Source organism: Neltuma alba, unplaced genomic scaffold, assembly GCF_004799145.2.
Source record: "Neltuma alba isolate B1F8T4 unplaced genomic scaffold, ASM479914v2 tig00011766_pilon, whole genome shotgun sequence".
Classification (NCBI taxonomy): Eukaryota; Viridiplantae; Streptophyta; class Magnoliopsida; order Fabales; family Fabaceae; genus Neltuma; species Neltuma alba.
In genome coordinates this window covers 13,744-32,826 of record NW_021636390.1, presented here as the reverse complement: position 1 = coordinate 32,826, position 19,083 = coordinate 13,744, and the positions used below count along the sequence as shown (strand labels likewise).

Sequence of the window (19,083 nt, the reverse complement as noted above, 5' to 3'; positions counted from 1 at the left end):
GCATTCCCCAACTGATACTTAACATTCTTTTCGAGACTTGGAGATTAATTAATTAGTGGGCTTTGCTCTTTTTCAACTGAATTGAAACCCTAATGATGTGCACAAGGGATTCAATTATTTACCAACTGTGCTATATATACTTTGTTAATTATTTCAACACTTTTTGAATGTGGATTTAGATACAAGTACACAAGTATAAGTCCGCTTAGAATAGCTTATAAGTAACTTTTTAATTGTGATTTACAGGATACAAGGTACGTATGTGAGATGAGTTTTGTCTCAATTTATGTGAAATGTGTTTATAAGTATTTTTCATCACTATCCCAAACGAGCCCTTAATTAATTGGCTTATGCCTTAACATTTTAAATGTGTGTGTGATTTGCTTTTAAATGTTCTCCCTCATAAAAACTACTCCATGAATAACTCTACATTATCCAAACTATAAATTAACATGTTGAAATTAATCTAAAAACGAAAACCCTAAATAGGTCAAAAGGTTGAGTTTTTCATTACAAAAAAAGTATAACTTTGGATTTTCATCCAAAGTCAAAGGTGTAATGGACACAAGCGTACGGCTCATCAAAATTAGCTCACGGCACATGCAAAACTCGTCTACTTGTCAATTAATATATCAAAGTCGACGTAAGGGAACGTACAAGTAAGATATTTGTACATCTTGGACTTTAACTCATCAACCTCGTTATTTTCAACCTATCCATATCCCTATAAATACCTTAATTATCCTCTCTTCTATGCAAAACACAAATCAATCCAACATATCCATAACCAAAAACCCTCCTTTTTTTAAAGAATCAATATGAAGTTGGCTTCAAGTTCAGTTCTATGCCTTGCATGGCTTCTCATCACGATGATGGCCACGTCATCCCTGTCCCAATCCGATGACAACGCCTCCGTGCTCGACACAAACCGCCGTCCTCTTCAACGTGGCCTTGAGTACTACATCAAGCCCGCCATAACCGACTCCGGCGGCCGATTCACTCTCATCGACCGCAACAACTCCTGCCCTCTCTACGTCGGCCAGGTGAACACCGATGCAGGGGAAGGCTCCCGGTGATCTTCACGCCGTATGCCGGAGAAGACAACATCGTGAAAGTGAACAGGGACTTCAAGGTGGTATTCTCGGCTGGCACGATATGTGTTCAATCAACAGAATGGAAGGTCGGCGAGAGGGACACGACGAGTGGAAGAAGACTTATCGTGACTGGTGGTACCAATGGTGGTCGTGATTATAGTAACTATTTAGGATTGTGGAGACACAGTCCGAAGGAATCTATAATATTCAATGGTGTCCTACCGAAGTGTGTCCCACTTGTAGGTTCGATTGTGGGACTATCGGTGGATTACGTGAGAATGGGAAGATTCTGGGGGCTTTGGATGGTAATGTTCTTCCTGTTGTGTTTGAGAGGAGGGCATAATCGTCATTATTGTTATAGTTTTCTGAATCGAGTTGTTTAGCATTTGGGTTACTGTTGTTGGAAGGAATAATTGGGGTCTATTGATTCATCCTAATTAGCAGAATAAACGGATGAAAAGAAGATATCATGTCTTTTGTTGTAATAATGTAGCATAATGAAGCTCCAAATTGTCTTTTATGAGATACAGTGGTGATGTTTAATTTAAAATTTTTTCATCATTTTAATATTTAAGTGGTTTTATAAATTTTCTTCGAAGTATAAAAAAGGGAAAAAGACATACAAAGACCTTTGATTCTAAATCATACCTTAAATTAAAATGGGATTTTAGACACCTCAATTGAAAAATTAAACTCCCACCTTTTCTGAGTGCTTTGGGATTTCTTCGTTTAGGGGAATTGATTTGGGTTTTGTGAATGTTGAACGTATTTATTTGCGTCTTTATCCTATAAAAAATTGAATTATTTTATTTAGGAAAAATTTCATATAGAGCCACCTGAAATTGGAAAAATATCAAATCTGGTTGGCAAATTCAATAAATCTCTACCTGGTTGATAAAGACAATTTGAGATTTGTGAATGTTAGGTATTTTACCACATTATGCCTCACTTTTCAATTTAGTAATTTATTAGTTCCCATTAGTGATTCACTGAAAAAATTTTACAATAAATTATGACTGAAGCTTTTGCGCTGTCATTTGTCATTTGTCAGACGTGAAATATGTCACTTTTTTCTGTTCAAAACAGAAGAAGTAAAAAAAGGATATTTATTGCGTCTCTCTCCCGAAGGGTATTATTGCACAGGTGAAATGAACCTGCCCTTCTCTTCTCTTGGGCTCTTGGCACAATAGGGTCGAGACGAGATCTGTTGTGTGTTTGTGAAGCATAATCAACAAATTATAATTATTACTTTATCTTGGTTATAGTTCAATGATGGTTAGAAGAAAAAATGAAAGAACATGAAGATGATGAAGAAGAAGAAGCACTCTTGATCGCTTCTCGCCGATCATTCGGCCATCGTACTTCCCCTCATCGTGCAAAAGTCTGACCCCATCATCTGGGATTCCTCCGTTTTCTGAGCAACAAAGCAGGGTTGAACTTTCCAGAGAAAATTCCAGAAGGAAAACACAAAGAGGAGAGATAGGAGCGGTGCATTTGAAGTTGAAGCTTTTAGACCCATTTTGCTCTCTTCTCTTCAAAGTCTCTTCATTACCTAACGCCATATCTTCAAAATCAAAAAAGGACCACCTGCCCATTTTTCAATCGAACTCAAGCTCAAGACATTCGAATACTTATGTATGAAGCTAGAAACCTGGGGTGTGTTGTCTCATGCATGGCCTGTCGTCGATAGATGTTTTCCTTTTCGGGGTTTTCCTCCCTTTGTCAGAAAGATGTTGTGTTGGAGGAAGAACAATTCTACCCTGATCCACTTTTCATCCTAATTATAAGATCCATTTATAGTCTACAAATAAGATCTTATAACAAAGACGGGAGGTAGTAGTATACTCAGACCAAATCACTCGCATTCGTCAAAAGAGAAAGAAGAACACATGAGCTGACAAAATGGAGGGATGAAGTTGGACCTTCGAGTTTTCTGTTTTCTAGCAGCAGTAGTGACTAGTGAGTTATATTCATTTGAGATTAAAGGTTAATTAGTGTATTATTGCCATGTTAATGATGATCTGCATTGGTGGAAAATGCCCAAATTAGATAAAGAACAAAAACAATGACAACGAGGGTGAGAGAAAAATAGTGATGATGATTTTAGTAAGAGGAAGCGATGAACATCAAATAGTTACTATGAGTATTTAATAATGTTAATGAAATCTCCCTTGTTTTATTACATACATGATAGTGAGGACACTATACATATTAATTCCAAGAAAGGAGCAACTCATAATCTAAATTAAATCAATTATTGCTACAAGTCTTTCAGTTCATTTAGTTTATTGTTAAGTTGTAATATGAAAAGGGCAAATTTTAAACAGATTTGAATGTTAATAATATCGATTTGAATATAAGTCATTTATTGATTATTTAGTTGTGTTAACCAAATAAGAACTATTTATGTGTAATTTCAGATATCACCCAATTTTGGATAATAAGTGCATTAAATATGATAGATAGAGCATCAAATTATATCTAAGATTTGATTATAAATTAGGCACTCCTATTAATTAACTATAAGATGCAAATTTGAAACTCTAATATATTGATCGAGAGCAATCAAAAAATATGTTAACCCTTAAATATACCTCCATAAATGGTGGCAATCAAATCAAATCAAATAGAGTCGGCAAATATTTGAAATTTTTGCCAGCCGGATTGAATTTAATCTTTGACAAAAAATTTATATTTTACTGATTAAAAAATGATTAAGGAAATAGCAACATGGATGAGGAAAAAGCAATTTGATACTCCTCCAATCTTTAATATAGGACCTAATTGTTCAATTAATTTTAGTCTATATAAGACCTATTTCTTATATTTATTTTTTTTCTGAATACTCCTTTAACTATAATCAAAGAATAGAAAGGAGGAAGGATATTAGAAAAGATGATTATGGTGTTTTAGAAAAAACATGTCATATTTCTTATAATTAACTAACTTATCTAACTTTCTTAATCTAATCAAATTAGTTAAATAGATCTTATATTAAAGACCGGAGGAGTAATAATTATCAAAATTTTTTTACATTAATAGATAATGATAGATTATATTTAAGTATAAAATAACATAACCAGACTAGATTAATATAGTTTGAAATAAGCATCTCCAAAGTTGGGGCAAAAAACTAGTATTTCATGAAAAAGCCATCGACATTAAGTGGAAATCCCACCATGATTGCTAAAAATTTACCGGAAGAATGTTAAAATATTTGAAATTGCTTAATTACGTGTATTGCCTTTAACAAAGAATAATGGATATTTATATAGTGTGTGTGAATACGATTTGGGCTTCAATGACATCTCAAAAGCTCAAAATTAACGCTAAAACAGAATTTAAATGAATATCAATCATCATCAAAGGGAAAATATATGATCACAGCTTACAGTTGTCCTCTGGGTTAATACTAATTATAATGTAATGTGCATTATAATATAAATATCCCCGTATGTATAACTTAATATTGCATTAACTATGAATATTATTTATCATGAAAAATGGTAATATTACCGAAAATTGCTTTATCCACAACAAATGGCAACTATGATATTATAGTAATTCACGAACTAAAAACATATATATATATATATATTCATCCCAATTAAGGTTAGCCTATACTTAAAATTTTCATGGCAAAAATTTTTTTAATATATTTTGTCCCATAGTTATACTTCTTTTATTGGATACAAATAACAAAATTATGTAAATTTCAGACAAACTATTAATCAGTATCACTTATAAATTAAATAGACAGAAGCCATAGCTTTAGAAAAAAAAAGTTTTCTTATATATAGAATCAGAAGAGGGAGTGCTAAAAAGTAAAAACCACTCAATAAATAGCTCCATAACATCTAAAAAGTTCTGAACCATAAGTTAACATGCCAAGATTAATCTTTAAAAAAACCCTAAATTTGTCAAAAAGATTTGAGTTTTCCATAAAGAAAAATTAAAACTTCGGTTGAGCATTATTTAAACTCAAATTAAGGTGTGATGTTACGTTTACATACGATTCATCACAAGCAAACCCTATCCATGTCCCTATAAATACCTCATCCGTTCTCTGCTAAACACACAATCTCACATACCAAAATCATCGATAATCACAAAGAATCATCAATATGAAATTGTCTTCAAGTTCAGTCCTTTGCCTTGCATGCCTTCTCATGATGATGGCCACGTTAGCCCTATCCGAAATACAAAACACCACCGGCGAGGTGGTCGATAGGTACGGCAATCCTATTCAAAGTGGAGTTAGGTACTACATTGTGCCTGCGGGATCAAACTCCGGCGGCGGCGGCTTCACTGTCATCAACTTCAACAACACCTGCCCTCTCAACGTCGGCCAGCAATCCAACTACCAAGGGCTAGGCTTGCCGGTGACCATCCAGCCATACACCGGAACCAGCTATGTGACAGAAAATACAGACTCCACGTTGACGTTTAGCATCAGCACAGTATGTGGTCAATCAGCAAGATGGATGGTGGGCCAGACGGACCCGATAAGTGGAAGAAGGCTTATCATGGCTGGTAGTGGCTATGGTAGTGGCAATTATACGTACTATTTTCAGATTGTGGGGACACAGTTCCGAGGAACCTATTACATTCAATGGTGTCCTACGGATGTGTGTCCATATTGTAACTTAGATTGTAGCTTTGTTGGTACTATGGTTCTGAATGGGATGCTTCTGGCAGCTCTGGATGGTAATGCTCTTCCTGTTCAGTTTCAGAGGGCATAATTGTCATTACACAGTTACAGTTTGTGAATCGAGTTGTTTAATGTTTGGGTTGTTAAAGTTATATTAAGTGGAATAATTGAGGGGGCAAGTGATTCATCCTTATAGCATATAGTAAGAGGATGAAAGAAATATATGTATTGTCATGTATATGAAGTTTGGATGTAATAAATAAAGCTCCCAAGTCCAAGAGCCTTTTGTGAAGTAGTGATTGTTTATTTAATTTTGCTTACCATGGTTATATTTTACTCCCTCCGTTCTCTTTTACTATAAGAGATAATTAACTAAATTATGTTGTTTGAAATGTTAGTTAAAATTTGTTGAAAATAATAAATATGTTAAAAAAATGCAACCTTTTTGCAAAAAATATTCCCTTTTATGTGATGGAGTGAGAACATGTGGGAATTAGGGGGTAAATGGGAAATCAAAACACAAAATCTAATACTCCTCCAATCCTAAATATAGGACCCATTTTGTAGTATAAATTACACTAGAAAATATGTTTTATATTTAGGACCAAAAGAGTATAATATCTAAATGTATCTTATAAAAAGAAGGGTTAATATAATCATTGGTCCCTTAAGTTTATATGAATTTTAGTTTTAGTCCCTTAAATTTCAAGCTATGAATTTTGGTTCTCAAAGGATAAAATAGTCCCAAGTTTTTATTAAATTATGAGAACTAATATTTTAAATGGAAAGAAACTTAAAAGATCAAAACCTATAATTTGAAATTTGAGAAATTAAAACCAAAATTAAAGTAAACTAAAAGGACAAAAAATTGTATTAACCCTACATAGAAACATGACATATTTTACAATTGTATCTTATAAAAATGAACTGGTAGGGTAATAGTTATATCATAAAATTATGGGCTTTACCCTTCTGATTGACTATTGCGAATTGCCAAATGATGCATTGATTTGTCTCTTTGCCTTTTGTCTTCAATGAGTTCCTTTCTGTGTCTTTAGGTCTGTTCTTGTTTATTTGTTTAGCTCTTTTTTCTTAGCACAAAGATTTTGCACCTAAAGTTTTGTTGTTGCCCTATGTTCTATTGAATGAAATTTAAATTAATTATTATATTGATCTTGTGTGAATTTTAGAAAAGAAATGATGAAGAACAATCACTAAGTAATCAAAAGGGTTTAGATGGTGTTATATTTTAAGATTGTTTTATACGTTAATAGTGTAGTAACATAGTAGTAGTATGGTACAAATAATTTTTGAATTTGATGATTATATTTATAACGTTAAACTAAACGGATTTTTTTCCCGATCATAATTATAAGGAAAAATGGCAACAAAAAAAACGCCAAAACAGAAAAATTGCACACAAAGACCGGTTTCCAAAAAATTTTGTCAAAACCCATAGTCATGTTGTCGTGGATTCTTATTTGTAATTTTTTTATTTTGACGGTTTTTTTTTCCTACTTTTCCTAATTATAATATTATTTGCAAAATTTGATGCATATCAAATGAAGGATCAATTGAAACAAATATAAAAATTAAAGGCTACATCCACGCCCCATGTTAGAGGACTGAGTTTAAATTTTTGGCACAATCTCTTAAACACCTTTTGAGGCCCCAATCAGTTGTGCCTTTGTCTCTTAGGCTCCACTAAATAACCCACATAACCAATAAATGTAAAAATTATAATAAAATAATAAATATTAATTAATTTTTTAATAAAATTACGCTTTAATTTTTTAAAATGCAATAAGATTATTTTTTAAATTATAATCCCTAAAATTAATATTAATATATAGTATAAAATATAATTAATATATAGAAAAAAATTTTGTGGAAAAATGGGATTATAGACATAATGAAAGACATTTAGGGAAAATAACCTGAACAAAAATCTGTATTTATCTTTTGCGTTTCGGCAATTTTTTTTTTATATTCTACAATTTAGATCTTTTCCCCACAATATGTTTTCAATGGATCTTTAATCTCAATTTCCCGTTTTTAAATTTTTCTGGATATATATTTTAAATTTGCCCAGATTTACATTTTACTTGCATTTTCTGTATTTTTTAATTTTTTATTTTCATTTATACATTATCAACAAAATTTGTTTCTAATTATAAAAAACTTTGATCCACTTTACCTCTCAATTAAAATTTATTTTGTATATTATCTTCATTAATTTCACAATATGCCTCAATCCTTATGTCTCCTTGTTAATTTAACTAATTTTATTAATTTTTATAAATTAATTAAATAGATCTTATATTTAAAATTGGAGTTTGACTTAGGCTTCCTCTCTTCCTTTTCTAATAATAATAATGCAAAGATGCTAATATCTCATTCAAAGTAATTAACATGAATAATATGGCCACATAACAATGTGGGGACGTTCATGAATTGAGAGGTGTACGAAGTAAATATGTAAAAGAATTTGTCTCGTTTTGCAGAAAAGTGCTTTTAAGAAGCTCTTTTGAGTGTTTCCAAACATTTTCTTGATCTCCAACAACACTAGAAATATTTTATGCCAACTTCATCATCAACACGCAAACCTTATACAAGAAAGGCAATTAATTAAAATCGCCCCTCCCAAAATTTAAGATAATTAGTTAAAATGTTTCTAGCATTTGTAAGCGTTAGCGAAAGAGTAGGTTCATTAGTCCTTTTAAAAAATGTTAGGCAACACCATCAGGGTTAGTCTTATAATCTGGTGGCATTTAAATAGCCTGGCAGGTAATAGGTCACGGCGTAATCTTATCATAATACCAAGTGCCTGTTTGGTGGGGCATTTACGGGGGAAAAATAGTTTATAAGTATAATAAGTGAGTTTGTAAATTTAGGAGCTATTTGTAACAGTGACTTATGGGTCAAAAGTTATTTTTTTTAAGCATAATTAGAAAAGCATCTAAAACTTATTTATAACTTATGCAAAAACAGTCTTTTGGAATTAAAAAACATTTTTACCCTTATGTTTACGTTGTTCTTATACTTTTCTTTATATGTTTTTTGTGTTTCCCAATCAGTTTTTAGCTATTTATTTTTAATATTTTTGTTTAATATTTTTAATTTTTAATATTATTTTTTATTTTATATTTACACAAATTGTATAGAGTATATCATTCAATTACTTATGTAATATTATTTGGTTCAAAAATTTTCATATTATTGTGATTTCTAATTTAAATATATTTTATTAATTAAATATAACTTTTCCTATTATTAAATTATTATATTTTAAAAATTCATATTTTTAATCATTTTTTATTATTTAACAAAAGTTATACTCATTTTGATCATTTTACAAACTAAGTTTACTTATCCAATCATAATCCAAACAACTTTTCTACTCTACAAACTAATTTTTATAAAAGTCAATCCAAACATAAATTATATTACCCAATTTAATTTTTATCTAATCTCTTTTTTTTTTAAAAGTCAAATTGAAAATATGATACTTTTTCCACTACCAATTTAAATGAACCCTAAATTGTTAGGGCTGCATCTCTAATTCAAAAAAAAAAAAGTAAGGCAACAAAAAGGTGCCTTCTAAAAAAATATATTCATCCGGTCGTTAATATTAGAGGTACTTTATAGTTTAATTTTTATTTTGTATTACAAAATGAGTTTTATATTAAAAACTGGATAGAGTATTTTATTTCTCAAATCAATCAATAATTATGATCAATCTAAATCATAACGCCCACACGATTTTCTTAATGAATAACAAATCCAACCACTTATTTTCTTGGACCAGCCACGATGATTACATGATACTATTGAAACAAAATATTGTAACCCCGCCTCTTGAAATGCAAGTTTCTACAATCCATGGACGGCCATAAAGCAAGTGACGGGAATTGGATGATAGGAACAGCGGGACCCTCAAGAAGCTAAAAGTCAGACTCACAGAGGACAACGCAATACAGATACATAGGTTATAAATATTCAGCCAAAAATACAAAGATTATACATGGTGCAAAGCACCTTCAAAAGTCCGTGTAATATAAAGGCTAACATCTAGTATTGATAGAAAGAAGGGTCAAGGGTTGGTGAGATGTCAGGGAAGGCCATGGAAGAAGCAGCGAAGCCAAAATGGAATTCTCTGATTGTTCCGTCAGTTCAAGAGTTAGCAAAGAAGGAGATCACTGAGATTCCAGACAGATATATTCGTCCTGATCAACAACAAGAAATTATTGTTTCAGAGTCAGATGATTTGCCAGAAATCCCAGTGATTGATATGCAGAGATTGATCACTGAGGAATCAGCCAGCTCTGAAGAATTGGCTAAGCTTCACCTTGCTTGCAAAAACTGGGGATTCTTCCAGGTGGTCTCTTTTCTCTATCTCTACCCTCATCTTTTGTCAGTTATACTTCACTTGCATTACAATCTAAATTAATAAACAAGAAAGAAAGAAAGAAAGGACTAAATGAATGAATTTGCTTGATTTAAGATAACGATGGAATTGAAAATGAACAGAATATTGATTGACGACTGAAATAATTGGTGTAGTTGGTGAATCATGGAGTGGGGTCGCGGTTGGTGGAGAAGATGAAGGAGGAGACACATGAATTCTTCAATCTGGGAATGTCAGAGAAGAACAAGTTTTGGCAGAGAGAAGATGATGTGGAGGGATTTGGACAAGCCTTTGTTGTGAGTGAAGATCAAAAGCTTGATTGGGGTGACCTTTTCTTCATCAATACACTTCCAGTCCATTTGAGGAAGCCTCACCTATTCCCTCAACTCCCTCTTCCTTTCAGGTCTCTCTCTCTCTCTCTCTCTCTCTCTCTCTCTCTCTCTATAGATAGATGTATGCATATTTCTTCGTAGGAAAAATTGATTTACCTCAAGAGTTGTTTTTAGGTTTGACGGGGGATTTTATGTTCTCCTCACATTTTTCTTTCCTTATCTCCTTTTCTTTGCTAGTCAACATGGAGGAAGCCACACTATTTACAAGCTATGAACAATATTGGCTCATTTCAAGCTTTGTGCAAATGCATAGGACATAAAAGCCATTTCTGATCTCATTTCCTTCTCATAAATATTTTGCATGCCCAATAGATAATCTACATATATTCCTTATCAGCTACTTGATTTAATGCTGAATCAAGTTTTGAATACAGAGAAACTCTAGAACTATACTCAGCTGAGATGAAAAATCTAGCAGTGGCTATTATGGAACAAATGGAAAAAGCCCTGAAGATGGAAAGCATGGAAATGAGAGAGTTATTTAAAGAAGGAATGCAATCAATGAGGATGAACTATTATCCACCATGTCCTCAGCCTCACAAAGTCATTGGTCTCACACCCCATTCTGATGCTGTAGGTCTCACCATTCTTCTGCAGCTCAATGAAGTAGAAGGCCTTCAGATTAGAAAAGATGGCATGTGGGTACCTGTTAGGCCTCTCCCTAATGCATTCGTTCTCAACATTGGAGACATACTAGAGGTATAACACAGAAAATAGATAATGTGCAGAAGGATAAACAGGGAGTGGGACCCACAACTTCAAAAATGGGACCTACCACTCCCTCTCTATCCCTCCATTTTACCTAAAGTGCATTCACAGGCTGAATCCATGTTACAAAAGTCATTTATAACTAGGATTAAATTGCACTAGAAAAAGAGAGAGTGAAAATCAATCTTTCGATCTCCAAATTGAAGAGTTTATTACTGAATTAAAGAGGCATATGCATCATTTTTGCCAAATTTTTCAATGAGTCTCATACCCACATAAGTTCTTTTCTTTTTCTGCATATTTTATATGGCAGATCATAACCAATGGGACATACCGAAGTATTGAGCACCGAGCAATGGTAAACTCTGAGAGAGAGAGACTTTCCATTGCTACATTTTATAGTCCAAGATATGATGCAGAGATAGGTCCTTCACCAAGCTTGGTCACTGACCATACTCCACCAAAGTTCAAAAGAATAGGAGTAGATGAATACTTCAGAGGCCTATTTAGTCGTGAACTCCAGGGAAAATCCTATCTAGAGGCCATGAGGATCCAACAATGCAATGGAAATGAAGAAAAAACCGAGTGAATATATTATCAACGGACTTCTCACAGTTTCTCCATTTGTGATTTTAAATTAATCTTCCGTCAGGCTTGACGCCTAGGCTTCTAAAAACAAAAGAATAGGCTTTGCCTATGAATATTCAGATGTGTTATAGTTGCAGATGAACAGATATCAATGACAATTTCTGCCCATAAAATTGAGCTGATATGTTCCATCTTCCATGTATATGTGTGTACAATCATATGTAAGTGTACGCATGCGCATGTGCGTCTATCTATCTGTGCATGTTGGTGTCCTCAAGACAATAGAAGATCATCAAGTCAAGATTGAGAGGAACAATTGATTTCTCATTAATCAATTAAATGTACATGTATATTTATACAAGAACTGCAACCTCAAGAACCGAAAAGGGGAAAAAGGAAAATGAAGAAAAAAACCTAAACCTGTTTAATGATTTAATCAACCTCCTACCATCCAACTCCTGACATGAAAAGCATAGCACCTTTCACAAAACTCCTTAACCTATGACAATCCATACTGAACAGCACCAGAATGTCTATGAGCTGCGATGGCCACATCTGCAGCGCCAACTGCACCAAAGTGAGATTGTGCCTGCTGCAGCTTCGTATCAACTGTAATCATGGGATTATCAAACCGGTCAATGGTGGTTTGTTGTTGGTATGGGTTCGAGTTGAGGTCAATTGCAGGTCTGGCTAGGTGGTGACACTGCTGGAATGGGACTTGATGCTTGCATTGTGAAAAAACCTGGTGTATCTCTGATACAGTCTTCTGTGAGTTTGTCGGTTGAGGTCTGAAAAAGCAGTGAGGAGAACCAGCCACTTGGGGAAGAGCATTTTGATAAAAGATCCTTGAATCATAAAAAGTATTTGCGATTCTCCCGTTTTCGTAAGGTACAACTGGGCCTACCACTCTCCCGGGCTTAGCTGTGGGAAGCGTTGATAAAAGCAGTTAATAATGTAGATAGACAAGCCAATAAACAATAGAACCAGCACACTTTTTTTTTTTCTTTCTTTTCTGCAAACAATAGAAAGAGCTTATTAAAGAATATAGAATGTCACTAACTAGTTCATTTTGAATATGATGGATCCATTAGCTATGGCCCCATCATTTCCCAGCCCTCTAAGCTTCACCTTGGCCTCAAGGAGAGAATTAGAAGAAGAAAACCGTGGCTTCTTCCATAAAAAGACCAGCATATGTTCCCAACGCCCCCACTCAAATCAAGCTAAAAATTGCGGACGTATTTATTATGCTTGAATATGTGTGTGAAATTGATATTTTTATAAGAATTACACGCACATGCGCGTCAAGACAAATGCTTTATTAATTAATGATCGAATTTCTGTTCATTTATATTCGTACATCAGAGTTTCGGAGGGACCAGGTATTAGGCACACAGGTGCTCAAGGCTGGAGTGTGATGACAAATTTTAACCCAACGGGATGGTTATTTTCATGGCATCTTTGTTATTCTCAACCCTCGGCTTCCTTCTATGGAGTCCCAGTTCGCTCGGAAGTTAGGATAATTTGTTGTTCTCGTATGTGTATACTTTTCTTACTTCGCCGGATAGATTTCTCATTTCATCTAAATATTAAGGAAGAAAATAAGCAATCAACACATTAACTACAGGTTATACCTGCTGGCGCTCTTGGCGGAGGCCGGGAACCCCTCCATTGACTTCCAGCATTTGATTCAGCTTCTCTTAAACTCTTATATGCCTCTTCTGCATTTTGTTTGTTCTCGTACAAATTGAAATTTGGCTTTGTATTAAGAGGGACCGTAGCCGAGTAAATAGCAGGCCTTCGAAAGGGATAAAAAGCAAATTTATTAATCATATGGATGGTATACGGATCAGAAAAACATTCAATTAAGAAAGAATTCTGGTGCAGGAAGCAGCCAAAAAAAAAAAAGAAGACAGAAAGCTTAAAGAGTTTTGCTAGTTTAACAAGGCTTTAAAATTGGACCTGATTGAAATACCTCATAACTTCACAATTTAGAATTTATTAAGTGAAAATGCAATTTAAGGGCCAGTTTATTTAAAATAAAAAAAGGGGGTTATTTCCTCAAGGTTTTCCTTCCCCATACTCTCCAATCTCCCCCCAACTAAAATCACTTCTTTGGGGGGGCCCAAAAAAAAAAACTGGCCCATATGTTACTTTAAATCCAAAATTACTAATGAAGTAAACACTTTCAAAATCATCACAAAACTCCCTTTTTCTTTTCTATCACAGTTTCTGGATTATTATATGATGATTTCAAAAATCTTCATGTATATAGAAATAGAAACAGATAGACTAGAAATTCCAATCTCAACGACACCAAAGAAAGGGACATTAAATGAATGGAATTAGTATATGGTGGATTATGATAAAATAGAGCCACTTTGAGGTTTCATATAAAATGAGCCATAGAACAAACACGAAGTTAGGGACTTTGGGCTGCTTTTATGAGAATAAGCAGCTGTGATGGAATAAAAGAATTGATACGCCTTACTCTTACATTTTGAAGAAACCTCCTATAGAAGAAAATCTATCTCACTTTTATATTTGATTACTTTCTGATTTTACTTTATTTGGCAAGTGGGTTGTTTAATGATTGTATCAAATGAGCTGCAAGTGGGATGTTTGCTTCATAAGAAGTAAACCTTACAGTGGCTTCTATAAATAGCGACAATGCAGCACGTGGAACGAGACTAGGATGATAATGAAAATCAATTTTGATATGGTTTAGCTACACCCCTCCCCCCCCACCCCCCCCCCCAAAAAAAAAAAAACCCGCACCCTTACTTTTCTCACTTCTCCCTTCCTTCTCATGCCCCTCCAGTTTCTTCATATTCTCCCTCCTTCTAGTCATATCTCTCCGTTCATTTCTCTGCCTAAGCCCCTCCTACGTTCTGTCCCTCCTCTTGCTCACCATCTCCGTTAAGAAATCCACCTTCCTTTCTCTCTCTGTTCTATATTTCTGCCTCTTTCCTGCTGTGTCTGCAGTGCGGGTGTGTTACATCAGGCTGGTTAGGTTGTTGCGCACTACATAATGAACCAAATGATGTGAAAGTTTTGACTATTGGCTGTCTTCTTGACTGTTTGATGCTTAGATGATCGTCGACAGACCTGCCCTAGAATCCATCAAACCCAAGAATCCTTATTTTGCAAGTACTGTACACAAGCCCCAAAGGCCCAAACAACAGTATAGCTATGCAAATAGATCTTCCCTTGACCTTACCTCCACCATACAGTAAACCATCAACCCACAATCTCTTTAACCCTCATGACATGGAAGAAACTTTAATCAGAACCCAACAAGTCCTAAGCATTCCCCACAACTAGACTGGCAACTACACTCAAGACACAATATATAGAACCGAGAAGAAAAGATACAGTTAAGAGGAAGTCATTAGCCATGATAAGTGCAGATTAATCTTACCTCGGAAGGGAGGCATGCTTCCTTTCTGGAGGAGTCACTGAGCCACCATTTTCCTCCAGATAAGCAAATTGCTTTCTGAATTGGCCTATTGCACTGCAAGGAATATGTACCAATAAATTATATCTATCACATATAAACATCAATATTATATTCATAAAACTAGGTAATAGACATCATGTATAATCCGCAATAAATCATATTTCAGACCTAGGATAGAGAAAATTGCCTTCAGTTCCATTTATGTAATCTTTAAGCATCTGAGGGTGATATTCCAGTATTTCACGATATATTAATTCTCTAATATCCTCCTTTGTCAACCTTCGCCTCTCAAACTCAAATTCCAACTTTGAAATTGACTGACAAGAAGGTTCTCTCTCAACTTTGGACAAGCCCTTGAAATAAGGATCAGCTAGTGCCTGCCAAACACACAAGCAAAAATGTCTTTGTTTTCAAAATTAAATCAAACAAACATTCTTTTCCATTACAAGATCCATACTGGAAAGAACAAAGGTAACATGAAATAGTAGAAAAATAGATACCTCTTCAGCAGTTGGCCTATCTTTGGGATCAAATGCTAGAAGCCTTCGCAAAAGGCGCAGCGCCAAAGAATCTGCATTTGGAAATTTCTGCTCAAAAGGCACAGGCCGTTTTTTCCTCATTTCCATCAAGTATTTTCTTGCCTTCTCATTTCGAACCTGATATATGAAAATGTGATCAAACATACAATAACCATCAAATAGATATGGAAAATAACACAAAAGTTTATCACAACACAAAGTAAGACAAAAAGAAAGAAATAAAAGGAAAGATCCATACTCCTGAAATAGTATCTGCTGATGGGGTCCCAAGGAGATCAGTAATCAAATCCAATTGATGTACAACACTTTTACCAGGAAACAATGGCTTTCCGGTGAGGACCTCAGCAAAGATGCAACCAATACCCCATATATCAATTGCCGGTGTATACTACACACATTATGTCAACAAAATCAGTCTACTAAAGGACAAATTCATACATCAACGAAGCAACCCAGATAAACAGGCATAACATGACACAAGTACCTGAAGGACATATAATTTAACTTCCAGGAAAGTTCAATTATCCTCCCTGAACAAGAATATTGATAACCTAGGCATTACTATAAGCACTCAGAAGGAATTTCATACGGAAACATGTACAACATCCTGCATTAGTCAAGCTTGGAAAATACGCATGCACTTTGTCAAACTTTCTGTACTCAGCAGTATCGACCTAATAGAAAGAATCAGCTAAATTCTGAAAAAGATGTCAACTTATGGATTCCTATCATTCAGAGATTTCTTTCTGAATTTTAATTTCCTTCAAATGCAAGAATACAGGTCAGGTACCAGAAAACTTTTCAGGTAAGATTCTAGTGAATGCCTTGACCAGCATTTCCTCCTTCCAACTAAAGTTACAGAAACACCTCCTTGAATATTAATTTTACTAATTGCTCATGATATGTTGCAAGTAAATACCATAACGATTGTTCATAGCATGAGCAAACTAGTAAATAACATAAGCTGCTAACGTGTACACACGCATATAATCTTTATCTACCTACAAGTAAAATAGCTAAACATAACTAGGACCGGAGAAGCTACATTATGAATGATCTTCAGTTTGCAGTCAAAAGATGTCTATTGGCACATGGCACTAGGGAAGTATAGAAACCGCAAAAGGATAGTAAGAAATCAGTTAAAACAAAATCAAGGGAATACTAGAAATGTATAACTTTATATGGGTTACATTTCTCATGATCTTTCAATTAATAAACAGAATATAGACAATAAAAACAGCAAAGCAGTCATTATTACCAAATATAGGTCAAATCCATAAGTGTTTTAAATCTAAGAACCTGAAGGACATGAGAATAACTGGCTTGGTGGAAAATGTAATGATAGATTCAATCGTTCGTAAAATAAGCACAAATGGCCTTCTAGCTAACAGGTTGCCACAAACTATAATCTTACTCCTCCGGTCCTAAATATGAAACCCTTATATACAGGGTCTCATATTTAGGACCGGAAGAATGCAGCGTAACAGAATAGAATGCTCAACTGATAAATTCTTGCCAAACTATACCTTAGAAGAGAATGCTCCACAGAGTTCTGGGGCCCTGTACCACCTAGTAGCAACATAATCCTGCAATATTTCCAAAAGAAAACCATGATAAAATTCAATGCACCTCATTAAATATAAATAGAACATTTATAACTTCAACATGGTATATTTGCAGTTCAAACTAAATCAAAATACATACTGTCCAAAATATTGTTGTAGGAGCATCGTTGAATGCAACTCTTGCCAGTCCAAAATCACAAATTTTGAGTTTGCAATTTGCATTTGCCAGTATGTTCTTGGGTTTGAGGTCTCTGTGATACACATTTGCTACAATACAACGTAAGCTCAGTAAGTAGCACTTCATTTCAAATTATTGCCCGCACATCTTATTAAAATATACGAAAGTTAAGAAGTACTCATTTGAAAAAAATAAGGAGACATGGTAAAGAAAAAGATACCTGTGTGCATATATTTCAATGCACGTAGGAGCTGATAAAGAAAAAACTGATGATGTTCACGGGTCAAATCATCATTAGCTTTAATGACTTGATGGAGATCAGATTCCATGAGCTCAAAGACTACATAAATATCTTTGAAATCTCTCTTTGAAGGTGGCATCATTATCCGCTTAATTTCTACGATATCAGGGTGCCTTAAAAGCCTGAGTAATTTAACTTCACGAAGAATTCTAATGGCATCAGATGCATGGTCAAAAACATCGTGGATCTTCTTTATTGCTACTTTTTCTCCAGTGTGTGTGTCAATCGCCGCACAAACAACTCCATAGCTGCCCTTCCCTATAACTTCAAGAAGCTTGTATCTATTGGCATCCCCATACTCAGTGAAGAAACCCAATTCTTTAATATCCTGCGCATTAATAAATCTATGAAGACTTTTATCTTTAAAAAAATCACCATCAGTTAACAAGAAAACACTAGAATCAACTAGCAAAGACACCTAGAACCAAATACAGAAACACTAAAATCACCAGAAGTAATGATTGTTGAAGCAGGCCAAAAGAAAAAAAATCAGACAGAGAAAATATCAAAGTCAAGTAGCTTGTGGAAGAAGGTAACGGTACTAAGGAATTTTTTTGGCTGGAGCTAATGCCATTGTCATGCTCATCACAAACACTTGGAAAGTAAACCGCTAATGAAAAGTGGGAAGCAGAAGACTTCTCCCCAATATCCAATCACACAATCCGCATGAAACCGCATAATTACAATTGTCATCCTTCATGTTTGATCTTTTTTCGAATTGTTTTTGCTCTCCACAACATGTCAGCCAAATTTTCATTTACATGATCATTTCCATCAATCAGATTGTACCACAGTAATGAGTTTAGTGCAGAGATAGAGAGAGAGAGAAACGTGAATCGGAGAGCGAAAGAGAGGACCTTCTTGAGCTGATATGGCTGCATTTTGTTCTTCGTAATTTTCCTGTTCTTTTCCTCCCTAATCTTCCTTTACCTCGTATTGTCTTTCCGCTTTCTGAAATATAAAACAAAAAGCGAGCATAGCCTTCACAGTAGAGCCACCATCATCTAATTCTCCTCACCCAGTGCTGCAAATCTCGAGCCAAAAATCCCCCTCGCACTATCTCTTGAAATCCCTTGGATTTAAAATCACACTAACGCCAACAACCACGTTTTCCTCTCTCAACCACTTCCTCACACAAAACCCAGATCAAAGATCGGACTTAGACGATTCAAAGTTGGAAACTTCGAAATTGGGGTTTCATC

The 19,083-nt window shown here is 34.5% G+C and overlaps 3 protein-coding genes and 1 pseudogene across 3 annotated transcripts; 3 read left to right on the top strand and 1 right to left on the bottom strand.

Moving 5' to 3' along the window:
• The first annotated feature begins 807 nt into the window (after positions 1 to 807).
• Positions 808 to 1,614, top strand: LOC114717666 (alpha-amylase/subtilisin inhibitor-like; annotated as a pseudogene).
• Positions 1,615 to 5,269: 3,655 nt separating this feature from the next.
• On the top strand, positions 5,270 to 5,836 carry LOC114717668 (endogenous alpha-amylase/subtilisin inhibitor-like). The gene has a single exon (XM_028902875.1). It carries the CDS (start codon positions 5,270 to 5,272, stop codon positions 5,834 to 5,836), a length of 567 nt encoding a protein of 188 aa, XP_028758708.1.
• Positions 5,837 to 9,792: 3,956 nt separating this feature from the next.
• On the top strand, positions 9,793 to 12,037 carry LOC114717669 (protein SRG1-like). The gene is made up of 4 exons (XM_028902876.1): positions 9,793 to 10,123; positions 10,309 to 10,556; positions 10,920 to 11,244; positions 11,567 to 12,037. Exons 1-4 carry the CDS (start codon positions 9,854 to 9,856, stop codon positions 11,840 to 11,842), a joined length of 1,119 nt encoding a protein of 372 aa, XP_028758709.1. The 5' UTR covers positions 9,793 to 9,853; the 3' UTR covers positions 11,843 to 12,037.
• A 186-nt stretch (positions 12,038 to 12,223) lies between these two features.
• Positions 12,224 to 18,762, bottom strand: LOC114717667 (mitogen-activated protein kinase 19-like). The gene is made up of 10 exons (XM_028902873.1): positions 18,739 to 18,762; positions 17,801 to 18,209; positions 17,542 to 17,669; positions 17,364 to 17,423; positions 16,076 to 16,225; positions 15,799 to 15,954; positions 15,467 to 15,675; positions 15,260 to 15,352; positions 13,473 to 13,636; positions 12,224 to 12,762 (listed from the first exon to the last, which is right to left on the bottom strand). The coding sequence occupies exons 1-10, from the start codon at positions 18,760 to 18,762 to the stop codon at positions 12,341 to 12,343; spliced, it is 1,815 nt and encodes a 604-aa protein (XP_028758706.1). The 3' UTR covers positions 12,224 to 12,340.
• Between the last annotated feature and the right edge of the window lie 321 nt (positions 18,763 to 19,083).